Here is a 13,993-nt window from a genome sequence, read left to right on the forward strand (position 1 = left end):
ACTGAGCTGGATATTTGAAGTGTCTGTGGAAGCAAAAGAAAACTGAAGCATTTAGGACAAAGCCTTAAAAAGGAAATTGTAATACTGTGCAGGGGGAGGCATTTGTACTAGAGATTTAACTAAAGGAACACTGAGCTATATCTCCATCCCTTTTCAAAAAATATCTTTTAGATTTTGAAGTAGGGTCTTGCTGTTTTCCAGGCTGGCCACCAACTTCCAGTCCTCCTGCTTCAGCTTCCTGGTAGCTGGAATTACAGGGATGCATGACCACATCCAGCAATGTACTCTGGATGATAATGTTTTTGTTTTGTTTTGTGTTTGTTTGTGGTGCTGGAGGTCAAACACAGGACCTTTGCACTGAGCTACATGCTCAGACCTATTATAATTTTTAATCTGAAATAGGGTCTTGCTAAGCCTCTCAATTGCTCAGCTGAGCTCAAACTTTCAATCCTCCTTCCTTCCTCAGCCACCCAGAGTACTAGGATCACAGGTATGTGCCACCATGCCTGGCTAAAGAATGTTCTTTTACATCTAATCAGTAAGGCTTAATGGAAATGTAATAAAAGAGCAGGTAAAGTTGGCAGGAAGATAAATTGATATAATAGCACCAATAGCAACAAAATGAAAGAACACTAGTAAGGTCAACGTAGATAGTTTTTGTCAAAGAAACAAAATAACTTTAGAAAGCCTGCTTCACTCTTCATTGTGATAATTACATTTACAGAAAGACAACATTATGCTGCCCAAGAGATTGTGCATTTGGTATATTCTACACTCAGCCATTATAAGCAACAAGTGCCAAGAATTTTTTTTTAAGTTCCAGGTTATATCATAGAGTTAGTACAGAGTCTCCAATGTCATTATCTTCTATAAAATTGTCTTTAAGGTCCTTTCTAGATACTAGCTTTCTTAGAGTTCTATAAGTGGAAATTAGTGTTTATCATGAGGAACTCAGGGTACTCATAGATTTTTCCAAGTAATTCCTAAATCATCTAAGGAAGGAACTGTCTTGTTGATTACAGTTGTAATATTCTAATGCTTTGAAAATCTGAAATCCCAAGTGGAAAATGTTACCAATCAATCCAAATATTTACTTTCCCAAAACATTTTAATCCCTAATAATTTGGGGCATTTCTACTATGTAAACCTTATAGGTAGGTTTTTGTTTGTTTGTTTTTCTTAAAAGGAGGGGGTACTTTAAGGGGCTAGATCGCCAGGGTTAGATCCTTGGCTGTTAGGATTCTCTTGGATTGCTTTGTGGCTGCTGGCTGTAGCAACTTGTTTTCTTGCAGAGATGAAGCATCTGGTTTTTGTTATCTCAATGATGCTGTCCTGGGAATATTACGATTGCGACGGAAATTTGACCGTATTCTGTATGTGGATTTGGATCTGCACCATGGAGATGGTAAGCCCTTCAGCTTCAAAGATGCTTCACTGCTAGTGCAAAGGGCTTTGACCTGTAAACTACTTCTAGGCCACTGGTAAAAGGAGAAATGCCTGCTACAGTTGAAATTTTCCTAGTTGACAATACTAAAGTAGGTAGTGTAGATCCTTCTGATACAATCTTGCTTTGCTTCCCAAGCCAGCCTTCTGTCATTTTCTGTACCCTCTCCTCCTGAAGCAAAGCTTTATAGTAAAGAAGGAGAAGCCACAGAACTCTTACCTAATGTTTACTGTCTTCACAGTGACCTCCCTCAGGCCATTTCCATAGGCTCTACTGGAAATGTTTGGTTAGATCCAACAGTCTTCACCTCTTTATTGGTGCCTCTCAAGATGGAGTGACTGCGTAAAGGACAAACATTCTAAATTGGTCACCACTAAACTACCAATTCATGTTCTGTCCAAATCATTGCTACTTCTTTGTTTTGGTAAATTAGTCCTACACAAACCCAGGGCATCTTCCCTAATCTTTAATAGCAAAATCGCTAAACAATATGCCTTAACCCATGGAATCCCTTTTAGAAGATCCCACTGAAAGAACTTATCTGGCCCCATATGTGTTTTTACCTAGAAAGTACATCTTCAGGAATAGTTCTTTAGGAAATCCTGTCTATGACACAACATTTCTGTTCACCTAGTGATACTTATCCAGTAAGTTATTAGTTAAGTATAACTTCACATTCTCCATATTAGTGATTACTGCTTCCCCAGTTCAGAGTGTTTGTTTGTTTTACAGATTAGGGTAATCAAGGTATATGAGTCAGAAGATAGAGTTAGCTCTGCCCCCAAAAGAGAAAAAACATAACAACATTGGAGGAAGCCTCACCAGGGAGCTTTACCTGCATAGTTGCTATAAATATGGACTGTAGATAGAAAATTTAAAATAACAGAAATGAGAGAAAAACATACTACTTTGAGAACCATGTTCACTAAATTTCTGAGTGCTTGGCCAGGGAAAACACAGTCTTATTCAGAAACTTTCAGAGGCTCATTATTGTCTATAAGAAAGAGTCAGATGCTACAGGTACTTGACCCACGGCTTATTTCTGTATGGCCAGTGAGATAAGAATGGCTTTTCCATTTTTAAAGGGTTATAAAAATATGTATAGGTTGTAAAATCATGCATGTACATATATATGTGCATTGCAAGAATGGGAATGCACAATAGAGATTATAAGAACTTTGGAAAGCTTATAATCTGTATTATGTAGCTACTTAGTTTGCTTACCCCTGGCCTAGAGCAGGGATTCTCAAACTTAATAGTGTATCAGGATGATATTGGGAAATTTGTTTTAAGGCGCAGTTTGCCAAGCTACATCCATGTATATAACCAAAGAATACATTTCAACAACACCTCAGTTGTTCTGCAGGCCATACCTTGATAAATAGTGGCCTTTAAGTTAAGTGCATCATCTATCCTGCCTTTTCAGGTTTGTCTCAACTAGACCTCAGCTCATCTTTCCACATTTTTCTTCTTCCTCCTTCTTGTCCAGACTACTTTACTGGATGAGCATGTCTCACTGTTCATGACTTGTCTTATTCGTCCTACCTCCCCAGCTTTGCCTCCCTTTTCCTTAGTTTTGATTTCTTCCCTTTTGTATCTCCAGTTCTCCCCATTCACTCAAGTTCTAACAGTAGCAAATTTCCCCTACCACCTGAAAGCAAGGGTGTTTTTCCTACCTTCAAGACCTGTACTGTTTCTATTATTGACTTCCTATTTCATTATTTATTGTCTTATACTGTATTGTTCAGTGACTTTTAATGTGCTTGTATTTTCTCACAGAAATTTTAAGTTCCTCCAGAGCAGAGATCAAGTCATGTACTCCTTCCTGTCTTGTATAATGCCCTGAACCAGTAGTACTCTGTATATAATAGTGGTTCAGTAAAATATTTGTGGAATGAATGAATATGAAATTCAAAGTATTAATACAAGAGTTCAAGGGTAGAACTGACTCTATTGAACCATATAGGAATGAAATAAGACTGTCACCTGAAACCATTCCTTCCATTTGCAATGGTATTTCTACACCATTTAGAGTTTCCTGTTTTAGCCAACTTTTATGGTGTGTTTCATTTTAGTTTATTTCCCCACTTCAGCACCTCCCTTCCAGCGACTCTTTCACCACCCCCAAACTCTTATACATTTGGTTTATTTTAAAACTCTCATGATTCCATAACTAGCATCTTGTAGCCATTCCTACCCAATGCTTATGTTTCACCTACCTGACCACTGTCCTGTTTCACACCAACTCCACACCTTCCACCTATCCCACAGCATCCCTGTTAAACTATGCTTTTATAGCTATGTGTAATAGTATTTCCTGTAAGAAATATAAATGGCCAGTAAACATGGAAAGATGCTCCATAGCCTAATATTCAGAGAAATTCAAATTAGAACAAGACAAATCTTTCTGTCTAAGATTAAGAAAGAATAATAATGGCAAGTGCTAGTCAATCTGGGAAGGATGAGAACTTGAATACACAATTGAGTGAAATGTAAATTGATACAATTCTAGAGAATAAATAATCAGAGTTTACATGAAGTATCTTTGTTTCTGTTTCTAGAGTGAAATGCTATTTTATTTATTTTGTTTGTTTCATTCTGTTTACTTTATACTGTTAGCCTGGAGCCTTTAACTGGTTTTCACTACCTCCTTAGGGCAAACATAAGGCTTATGTCTTGGGAAATACAAACATACCTGTTATATACAAACAGAGTTAATATTGTTTTAAGGTCCCTATTGGCCTCTAATGAAGATGGAATATACTAAGTAAACACAGAGACAATGTCTTTGTTTGAAATATAAAAGAGAATAGTACCTGAATTTTTTTAACTTTCAAATTTGGTATATGTTTGCCATGCACAATGAATATATTCATTATGAGGTATTGGTACATATGCATTTTCCCTCTTTATTCTTTTTACTTTCCTTACCTCTACTCTCTCTACCATTCCTCTCTGTCCCCAGAGCCCTTTACCATCTCCACAAAGGACTTGAATTTTCTAAGAGCCCTTCCCTTTTATAGTCTGATTATTTGAACCATTATATGACTGTATGATTCTGGGAGAAAAGGGCCAGAAGTGGGTAATATGGTTGTTGGATAACAATAGTTTTTAAGGATTACTTTAACTCCTAGCTTTTATCTTCTAGGCACCTATCATTTTCTGACTGTTTAAACAGAAAGGAGACTCTTTTCTATATATGGCCTTTTATCCCATCTTTCTCTAGGTTTTAAAACTCTTATAAAGCTGTTATTAAGAGACAAAGCCATAACTATTTTCAGCAATCTAGATTTTAGCCAGAAAGATACACTGACACAGGCCTCTTCATGATGTACATTTATAACCAAGTCAGCATTATAGAGAGGTACTTTATAATTAAATTTTCATTAACAATGCCTAATGTTTGTATTGGTCATCTTTTTAAAGGATAATCACAATACTCCTTTAGAAACAAAATAGAACAAAGCATAAAGCTTCCCAGTTGGCATTGCTCAGCATGGTTGATAATACAGAGAGAGAGAGAGAGAGAGAGAGAGAGAGAGAGAGAGAGAGAGAGAGAGAGAGAGAGAGACTGCTTCAAGAGAAGAAATCCAATTATAGTTTGCAATGAATTTGAAAAGTGATCCCAAACTTCACTTGGAACCAAACTTCTACCTCATCCATAATTACAGAGATCAGAGACCGGGAGTTTATGTTACTTTTATTCCTCAACTGTTCACTTCATTATTGCTACATTCTCATCCACCCTCTTCCTGTAGTTACTTTCTAGATTTTCAGGTGTTGAAAACAGGAGTTCCATACATAAAGTAATACTACTTCTGACCTTTGTTTCTTTGGTAGGTGTACAAGATGCCTTCAGTTTCACCTCCAAAGTCATGACTGTGTCTCTGCACAAATTCTCCCCAGGATTTTTCCCAGGCAAGTGAGCTGCAGGCTCCCTATACATTTGATGGTTCTTCTCTACATTTCTTATGTTTGATATTTGAATAGTTCTGTGCTGTTAATATCTTATTGGCGTTATTCTACACAAAATTTGAGCACAAGTGACAATAACACTGTTTTTTCTTCCAGATGATTTTTTGGAATCATATTTTTAATCTTTTATTTATTTACTTATTTGGTACAGGGTCCCACTACACAGCTCGGACTCGTAGTGATCCTCCGGTCTCAGCCTCCCCAGCGCTGGGATTACCGGCCTGCACCACCATGCCCGGTTTTGGTGGCTGCAGGGCACACCTGGGTTTCCTGGGGCCGGCATGGCATGCAGTACCCAGGATGGAACCAGGATCCTTGCGCTTGCTAGGCAGGTGCTTCAACCACCGAGCTATCTCCCCAGCCCAGATGATTTTTTTTTGAGATAGGGTCTCACTATACAGTTCAGGCTGGCCTTTACTCATTTAAACCCAGGCTGACCTGAAACTCATGGGAATCCTCCTACCTCAGCTTCCCAAGTGCTGGGATTATCAGGCGTGCACCAGCACACTTGGCATTCTTCCAAAAGACTTTTATGGACTACCAAGAGACACATCACTTAAACTGACATCCTATCAGATATCACATATGATTCTTTTTTTTTTTTTTTTTTGTTCCTCGAACGCCTTCAGGGCACTTTTGGCCAGCGGGATAGTTGTGAGGTTCGAACTCCAGCAACCTGAGGCTGACAGCTTTGTGGAAGCAGCCACTTAAAGGCCTGAGCTAGGGCCAGGCCCCCACATATGATTCTTAATATCCTGATCATTGCAATATTTTGATAATATTTCAACCTAAAAATCATGAAAGGTCAAGTTTTATTTCATCTAATAGGATATAAACTAGACATTTTTTTAGTTGCTGTGTGATTTTCTTGCTTCCCTAAGCATTGTTTGTAATTGTTATTTCATCATATTATTTCTTAAAAATTTCATTCCCTTAGAAAGCCCTCTGCTAAAGCTAGACTCAGTGGTATACACTTGTAATCCCATTCCTTAAGATGCTGAGGTAGGAGGATCAAAATTTCAAGGCAAGCCTTGAGTACAGAGGGACATACAGTCTGAAAAAAAAAAGAAAGTAAATGTTCTGCTGATTAACCGTTTGGTCCTTCTGAATTTCTATCAGAAAATCATTTAAGTTTTCTAGTTCTCTGGCAGAGCAGTCTGCAGCCATCGTCTGTCTGAGGCACCAGGGCCCCCTGAGGGTCGGTTGGGTGAGGAGAGTCCCTCCTCCCTCGCACAAGCGCAAATGGGAGACCCCTGACCAGGACCCTGGGGGCCCCAGAGCCCAGCAGCCAGCACTTCCTGGAGAGCTATGCAAGAAGCCCTTTATGACCTTGGAGAGTGAAGCGAGCCCCCTGGAAGGCCGGTGGCTACTACTGCCTCTGTCCTGGTGACTCACTGCGTGAGCCTACCTTGAGATGGCCTTGGATACCAGAGGATAAACCAGATGCTACTGGGCAATTTGCTGGCCCTATGTAGAGGGAGTGACAGGTCCAGGCCCAGGCCATTAGCCTGAAGCACAGGCCAAAGAATACCCCAGGGAACATCCCATCTTCCCTGGTGGGTCTGAGTTATAGGGCCAAGTTTCCAGAGTTGGTTTTTTGTTTTGTTTTTTTTTTTAAACAGGAAGCTTTTCAGGTGATACCTCATCAAGCTGACATTGGTATAGTGCAATGATGTCCTGGGCATCTTCAAACATAAAAAAAAAAGTTTTCTAGTTCTCATGTTCTTAAAAACTGATCACGGTATTCCTCTCTCTTGCAGGAACAGGTGATGTGTCTGACATTGGCCTAGGGAAAGGACGGTACTATAGTGTAAATGTGCCCATTCAGGATGGCATACAGGATGAGAGGTACTACCACATCTGTGAAAGGTATGGCAGTTAATGCTGAGTCAGGAACAGGTGGATTAGGGTAATGTGGTCCCCAGTCTCACAGAATTCATTATTGAGGAGCCACTTGAAAAAGAAAACCATTAGGGCCGGGGAGATGGCTCAGTGGACTAAGCACTTCCCTGGCAAGCGCAAGGGCCTGAGTTCAATCCTTGGTTCCAAAAAAAAGAAAACCATTATATGTTCACATAGTCTTTAGACACTGTTCAATATGTTATTAGGAAGAGTCCTGGGGTTGAACCAGAGCTGTTCTCCAGGTTTGATCTTACCCAAGACCTGGTACAATTAAGGCCATCCCAAAAGAAAAGTTTTTAAGTTGTAATGAAGATTCCTTTGTCCACTTTTTCTTAGCTAAAGAAACCTGCAAGTGTGTGATTTCATTAGCCTTGTAGGGAACATTTTAGTTTTTCTTTATGGAAACCAAATATGCCTCTACTTGTATAAGTATAGTGCAGTGACTATAATTCTTTATCATGCATTCTTTTCTATCTTTTTTTTCTGTATTTTAGGGAAGGGTATACAGGGTGTTCAGGGTCTCACTACTAAATCGGACTCATAGTGATTCTCCTGTTTACAGCCTCCCAAGAGGTGGGATTACAGGCGCATGCCACCACGCCCAGTCTCAATCCCTGTCTCAGGGTGCCGTGGGGGTAGGGCTAGCACTGCAGGCCCAAGAATCGAACCCTGGGCCCCTGCACCTGCTTGCAGGTGTTTTAATCCACTGGGCTATTTGGCTGGCCCTATCATGCATTCTTGAATTCTATCCACTGTGTTAAAATGGAATCAGAAGTGTATGTACATCCAGGGAGATAGTTCAGCAGCATAAGTGCCTCCCTGGCAAGCCTAAGGTCCTGAGTTTGATCCCCAGTACCAAAAATAAAATGTTGTATGTGTGTGTATGTATTGCATGTGTTACGCTGGGGCCTATGTATGCTAAGTACCACTGAGCCCTACCCCAGTCTAGAAATATGCTCTTTTACCCTATGGTTAAGGATTAAATTACTGATGTAGGCAGACAATTTAGCGTGGAGATCACTGAGGTTAAAAGTCCTACAGAATGGGAGATTAAACTCATATTGATAAAATTGAGATTAATCAGGTACAAGTGCATTGCTGACAATGGCAAGAGAAAAAGTAAGCCTAACTAGAAGTCTGCCAGTCAACATTACAAAGGTAAGCTGTGGAGAATGAGCTTGGCTCATATTTCTCTCCAAGTCTGGTAGAAAGCAGGGACTTCCCAAAGGACTCTGCCTGCACTGGCCATCATCACTGTCAGTTGTATAAACAAAGTGGAACTATTAAACAATAAAAATGCCAGGCGTAGTGGCGCAAACCTATAATCCCAGCACTCTGGAGGATTGCTGTAAGTTCGAGGCCGGCCTGAGCTACATAGTGATTTCAAGGTTGGCCTGAGCTACACAGCAAGATCCTGTCTGGAAAAAACTAACAAATAAAAACTTTATGCTTTAATGATTCCTCTTAGCTCATGCGATTTGGCTAGCCAAGTCACCATGCAGTTATTCAAAGAGCACAAGCGTCTTCGTGATTTTTTTTAATTTTTATTTTTATTGGCACATGTATATAGTACACAGTGATTACATTCCTCATAGGGAGTTGGTGAACGTATGTAATGCATCATAATTCTGTTTTTTAGTTCCTTCGCCTCCTCTCCCTCCTCTGTTGCTCCATCTCTTGGTCCCCTTCCATTTTGTGAAACATCTTTCTCTCTGTTTCCTATTAGCTATCTTTTATTTTGCTCTTTAATTTTTTTTTTTTCTATTTTGAGCTACTCATAAAAGAAGCCATGGGACATGTAAGCCGTGTGTTTGATTTATTTCAGTTAACATTATGGTCTCAGGGTGCAACCATTTATTTACAAACAACTCATATTTGTCCTATAGGCTGCTTCTAAGATGTAGCTATTATGGGGTGTGCTGCTGTAAACATAAATATACATATATCCATCACTACAATCTCTTTAATTCTTAATAGCTATATTGAATTTCTGAGCAATCGCCATACAGATCACCATAGGCATCCTAGTAGTGTACATCCCCACAAATAATGTAGAAGGGTTCTCATTCCCTGTAGTCTCACCAAAAGTAGTTATTTGATTTCTTTAATTTTATTTTAAAGAGTAAAAACAAATAACAGAAACAAAGACAGGGGCCGAGGAGATGGCTCAGTGGAATAAGCACTTCCCTGGCAAGCATAAGGGCCTGAGTTCAATCCCTGGTTCTTCCAAAATAAATAAATAAATAAATAAATAAATAAATAAATAGAAACAAAGACAAACACAGAGTAAGAAACAACAGTGCACATGAGACAGAGTTTCAAAACAATAATAAAAATTTTTAAATGGTAGTTATATTACATATTTTCATTGTCAAATCTGTTGTTCAGATTAACAGATATAAGTATGTAAACTTGGTCAAATAATTAAACATTAATGCTTACTTTCAATAAACTTTAATTTTTTCCTTGTCTTTTTTTACTTTATATTTTTTAATTTATTATAAAGAGAGAATACTAGTTGATAAGACATTAGAAATGTTACACATTTAGAAGAACAAGATGAGAGGTATTCAACTGTGGTTTTAAGGGAGAAAATCATACAAGTATATATTCAGGATAGCTGAGATGATTGTAATACTTATTTCTATCAGTTTTTTGGGGGTTTTTTATTTTTTAATTTTCTTTTAAATTTTATTTGTGTGTGTGTGTGTGTGTGTGTGTGTGTGTGTGTGTGGCCAGCTCAGCCCACCAGGGGGCGGGGCTGGCTGGCATGAGGTGCTGGGGGATTGAACCGCGTTGCTTAGCTTAGCTTGTTCCAAGTAGGTGCTTTAGACCACTGAGCCATCTCACCAGCCCCTCTATCAGTTTTTTGGAAGTAGCTATTAATGTTTAAAATCTTGATGTTGACTAACTCTATATGCTATTATCTATATTCTAACTACAAGTTATCTGATTTCTTGATGATAGCCATTCTTTCTGGAGGAAGATGGAATCTCTGTTGTTTTAATTTATATTTCTCTAATGGTCAGATGTTGAATATTTTTCATGTATTTATTGGATGTTTGTACTTCTGTGAAATGTCTGCTGATTTCAGTTGCCCGTTTTCTGATTAGGTCTTTAATTTGGGGGGGGTTGATTTTTTTTAATTCTTTCTGTATCCTAGATATTACTCCTTTGACAAATAGCTGGCAACATTTTTTTTCCCATTCTGTAGATTGTCTCTTCACTCTGTTGGTTGTTGCTCTGCTGTGCAGAAGCTTTTTAATTTTATGTTAATGCCACTTGTTGATTCTTGATATTATTTCTGGTGCGATTGGGTTTCTGTTCCGAACATCCTTGCTTATGCCTATGACTTCAAGAATTTTACCTACTTTATGTTCCAGCAGATTAAAAGTTTTTGTTCTCTTCCACTGATCTACATGTCTGTTTTTATGCCAATACCATGCTGGTTTTTATCACTATACCTTGGTAGTATAACTTGAAATCTGAAATTGTAATGCCTCCTTCTTTGTTCTTATTGCCTAAACTTGCTTTTGCTATACTGGGTCTCTTCCTGTTCCATATGAATTTTAGTACTGTTTTCTCTAGTTCCGAGAGAAATTCTATTAGTATATTAATTGGTACAGTAGTCAGTGCTATACCAAATACTTTAAAAAAAATCATCCCTGGAAACTAGTCTTACCCTGATTTTATATATTTGGTATAGGGCCTCACTATGCAGCTCAGACTTGTAGTGATTCTTCCATTTTCTGCCTCCCCAGGCTGGAATTACAGGCATGTGCCACCATGGCCGGACTGGGTGGCCAGCTCAGTGCTCCTGGGTGCAGGGCTGGTGGGCATGTGGGGCCAGGAATCGAGCCTTGGTCCCTGCACTTGTGCTTGCCTAAATATGTGCTTAGTCCGCTGAGCTATCTCGCTGTCCCTCCAGGGATGATTCTGAGAGTACTCCTTCCCTTTCAGTTTCATTAAGAGTTTGAGGAGTACTGGTGTTAGATCTTCCCTGAAATGCTAATAGAATTTAGCAATGAGTCTATGTGGGCCTGGGCTTTTCTTGGTAAGTCTTTTAGTACTGCTTCAGTTTTATTGCCTTTTATTGGATTATTCAAGGTTTTTATATCTGAACCTATTTCTTATAGATTCTTCCATTCACTGGAGTATAGATTTTCAAAGTAGTTAATAATAATCTTCTAGATTTTGGTGATGTAAGTTCTGATTGCATACTTTTACTTCCCTTTCAAAAATATTTATTCATTTGATACATTTATTTCATTTGTTTAAACTTGCTATGCAGCTCAGACTCATAGTAATCCTCCTGTCTCAGCCTCCTCAGTGCTGAGATTACAGGCGAGTACCACCATACCCGGTTTCTGGGCCAGCACAGTGTCCTAGGGTTCCAGGACTGGCAAGGCATGCAGTACGAGGGATCAAACTCGGGTCCTTGCATTTACCAGGCAGGCACTTAGACCACCAAGCTATCTCCCCAGCCCCTACATTTTTCACTTCTAATTACACTGATTTAAGTCTTTTTTTCTTTTTTACAATAAGATTATTGGAGGCTTTTGTCTATTTTGTTTGTTGTTTCAAAGAACCAGCTCTTTAGTTCATTGATTCTTTGTGTATTTTAGTGTCAATTTCATTAATTTCTACTCTGACCTTTATAATTTCTTTCCTTGTCCTAGCTTTGGGTTTGGATTGTCCTTGTTCTTTTAGGACCTTGAGATGTATCATGAAGTTATTTATTTAGGCTTACATTATATTTCTGACATTGTTAGTCACAGCTAAAAGCTTCCCTTTTAGAACTGCTTCCTTTGTGTCCCATAAGTTCTGGTATGTTATACCTGCATTGTCATTTGATTCTAGGAACTGTACGGTGTCTTTCTTGATTTCCTCTGTGATTTATTAATTATTCAAGACTGTATTGTTTAATTTCTATATGTTTGAATAATTTCTTTGATTTTTTTGACATTGATTTCTAATTTTGTACTGTGATCTGATAATGCACATAGAATAATTCAAATTATCTTGCATTTGCTAAATATGCTTTATGGGCTGGTATGTGGTCTATTTTGGAGATATGCCAATGAGAACACGTATTCTGTTGCTTTGGTGTGAAACTGTAGATATCTGCTATGTTCATTTCTTTTGACTGGTGCAACTCTGATGTATCTGTTGATCTTTTTTGTCTAGGTTACCTATTTGTGACAGTGGGGTACTGACTTCCCTCACGATAATTGTGTTGGTTTTTATCTCATTTTTTGGGGCCGGGGAGATGGCTCACTAGAATAAGCGCTTCCCTGGCAAGCTCAAGGGTCTGAGTTCGAGCCCCGGTTCCACCCAAAAAAAAAAATAGTTAATCTTTTATGTCCACTAGTGTTCATTTTACGAAGTTGAATATACACTTATAATTGTTATCCCTTCCTGTTGAATTGTTTACTTAACTAATATGTAGAGGCTTTGCCTCTTCTGATCAGTTTTGGCTTGAAGTCTACTTTGTCTGAAAATAGGAAGTGCTTGTTTTCATATTCATGTTGCATGGAATATTGTTTTCCATGCTTTGATTTTTTTTAGTCTGTGGATTTCTTTTTTAACCAAATGTGTTCCTTGTATACCTCATATCGTTAGGTTATGTTTCTTGATCCTTTCTGTCAATTTGTGTCTTTTGATCAGGGAGATGAGACCATTCCCAAAAACAGTTATTACTGAGAGCTAGTGACTTATTCCTGTCATTAGATTATTTTGCTGAGTTCCTATCTTGTCCTCTGCTTCCCTGTTCAGTCTGCCTGATATATTTTCATCCTGTTAGACATTTTTGGCATTCTTAACTTCATTGTCTTTTTCTAGAATATCCTTTAAAATTTTTTCAGAGTGCTGTTTTAATGATCATGAATTTCTTAAAACGCTGTATGTCATAGACATACATTGTTTCTTCATTAATTTTGAAAGAAAATTTTGCAGGATATGTCAGTCTGGGTTGGAAGTTGTTTTCTTTTAGGGCTTGAAATACTTTCCTCCAAGATCTCTTGGCTGTTACAAGTTTGTGCTGAGAGTCTGCTGTGATTCTAATTGGTTTGCCTTTATTAAGTGATTCATTGCTTTTCATTAGTAGCTTTTAAGATTCTGTCCTTGTGTTGAACTTCTGGGATTTTGTCTATGATGTTTTGTGGAGTTCTTTTCTAATCATGGATATTTGGGGTTCACAGTGCCTCATTTATCTGTATGTTTAATTCTTGTCCATATTTCAAAAGTTTTCTGCTATTATTTTTATAATCAGAGTTGGGATTTTTTCAATTTGTGCTGTCATCTGATTTTATTTTATTTTATTTTATTTCTTTGTGGAACTGAGGATTGAACTCAGACCCTTGCGCTTGCCAGGGAAGCACTTATTCTACTCAGCCATCTCCCTGGCCCCTGATTTTTTTTTTACTAATTAACATTTAACCTTAGTCTTCTTTGTGTCATCTAAGAGCTGTTAGATCCATTGTTTTTTGTTTTTTTTAATTATTTCCATCTTTTTATTTATTTATTTAAATTTTATTTATTTGTGGGGGGGGGGGCCAGCTCAGCCCACCAGGGGGCGGGCTGGCTGGCATGTTGGTGCTGGGGATTGAACCGTGGTCCCTAGGCTTTGCTAAGCTTGTTCTAAGTAGGTGCTTTAGACCACTGAGCCATCTC

At 38.4% G+C, this 13,993-nt stretch overlaps 1 protein-coding gene across 1 annotated transcript in view; it reads left to right on the plus strand.

The window, feature by feature from the left end:
* Window positions 1–13,993, plus strand: part of Hdac8 (histone deacetylase 8) — a 274,832-nt gene that overhangs the window by 88,950 nt on the left and 171,889 nt on the right. The window contains exons 5-7 of the mRNA XM_023707099.1: window positions 1,293–1,405; window positions 5,285–5,362; window positions 7,180–7,288. Of these exons, the coding sequence (XP_023562867.1) occupies window positions 1,293–1,405; window positions 5,285–5,362; window positions 7,180–7,288 (300 nt within the window). The remainder of the gene's footprint in view (window positions 1–1,292; window positions 1,406–5,284; window positions 5,363–7,179; window positions 7,289–13,993) is intronic.

Source organism: Octodon degus, unplaced genomic scaffold, assembly GCF_000260255.1.
Source record: "Octodon degus isolate 3935 unplaced genomic scaffold, OctDeg1.0 scaffold00280, whole genome shotgun sequence".
NCBI classification, from domain to species: Eukaryota; Metazoa; Chordata; class Mammalia; order Rodentia; family Octodontidae; genus Octodon; species Octodon degus.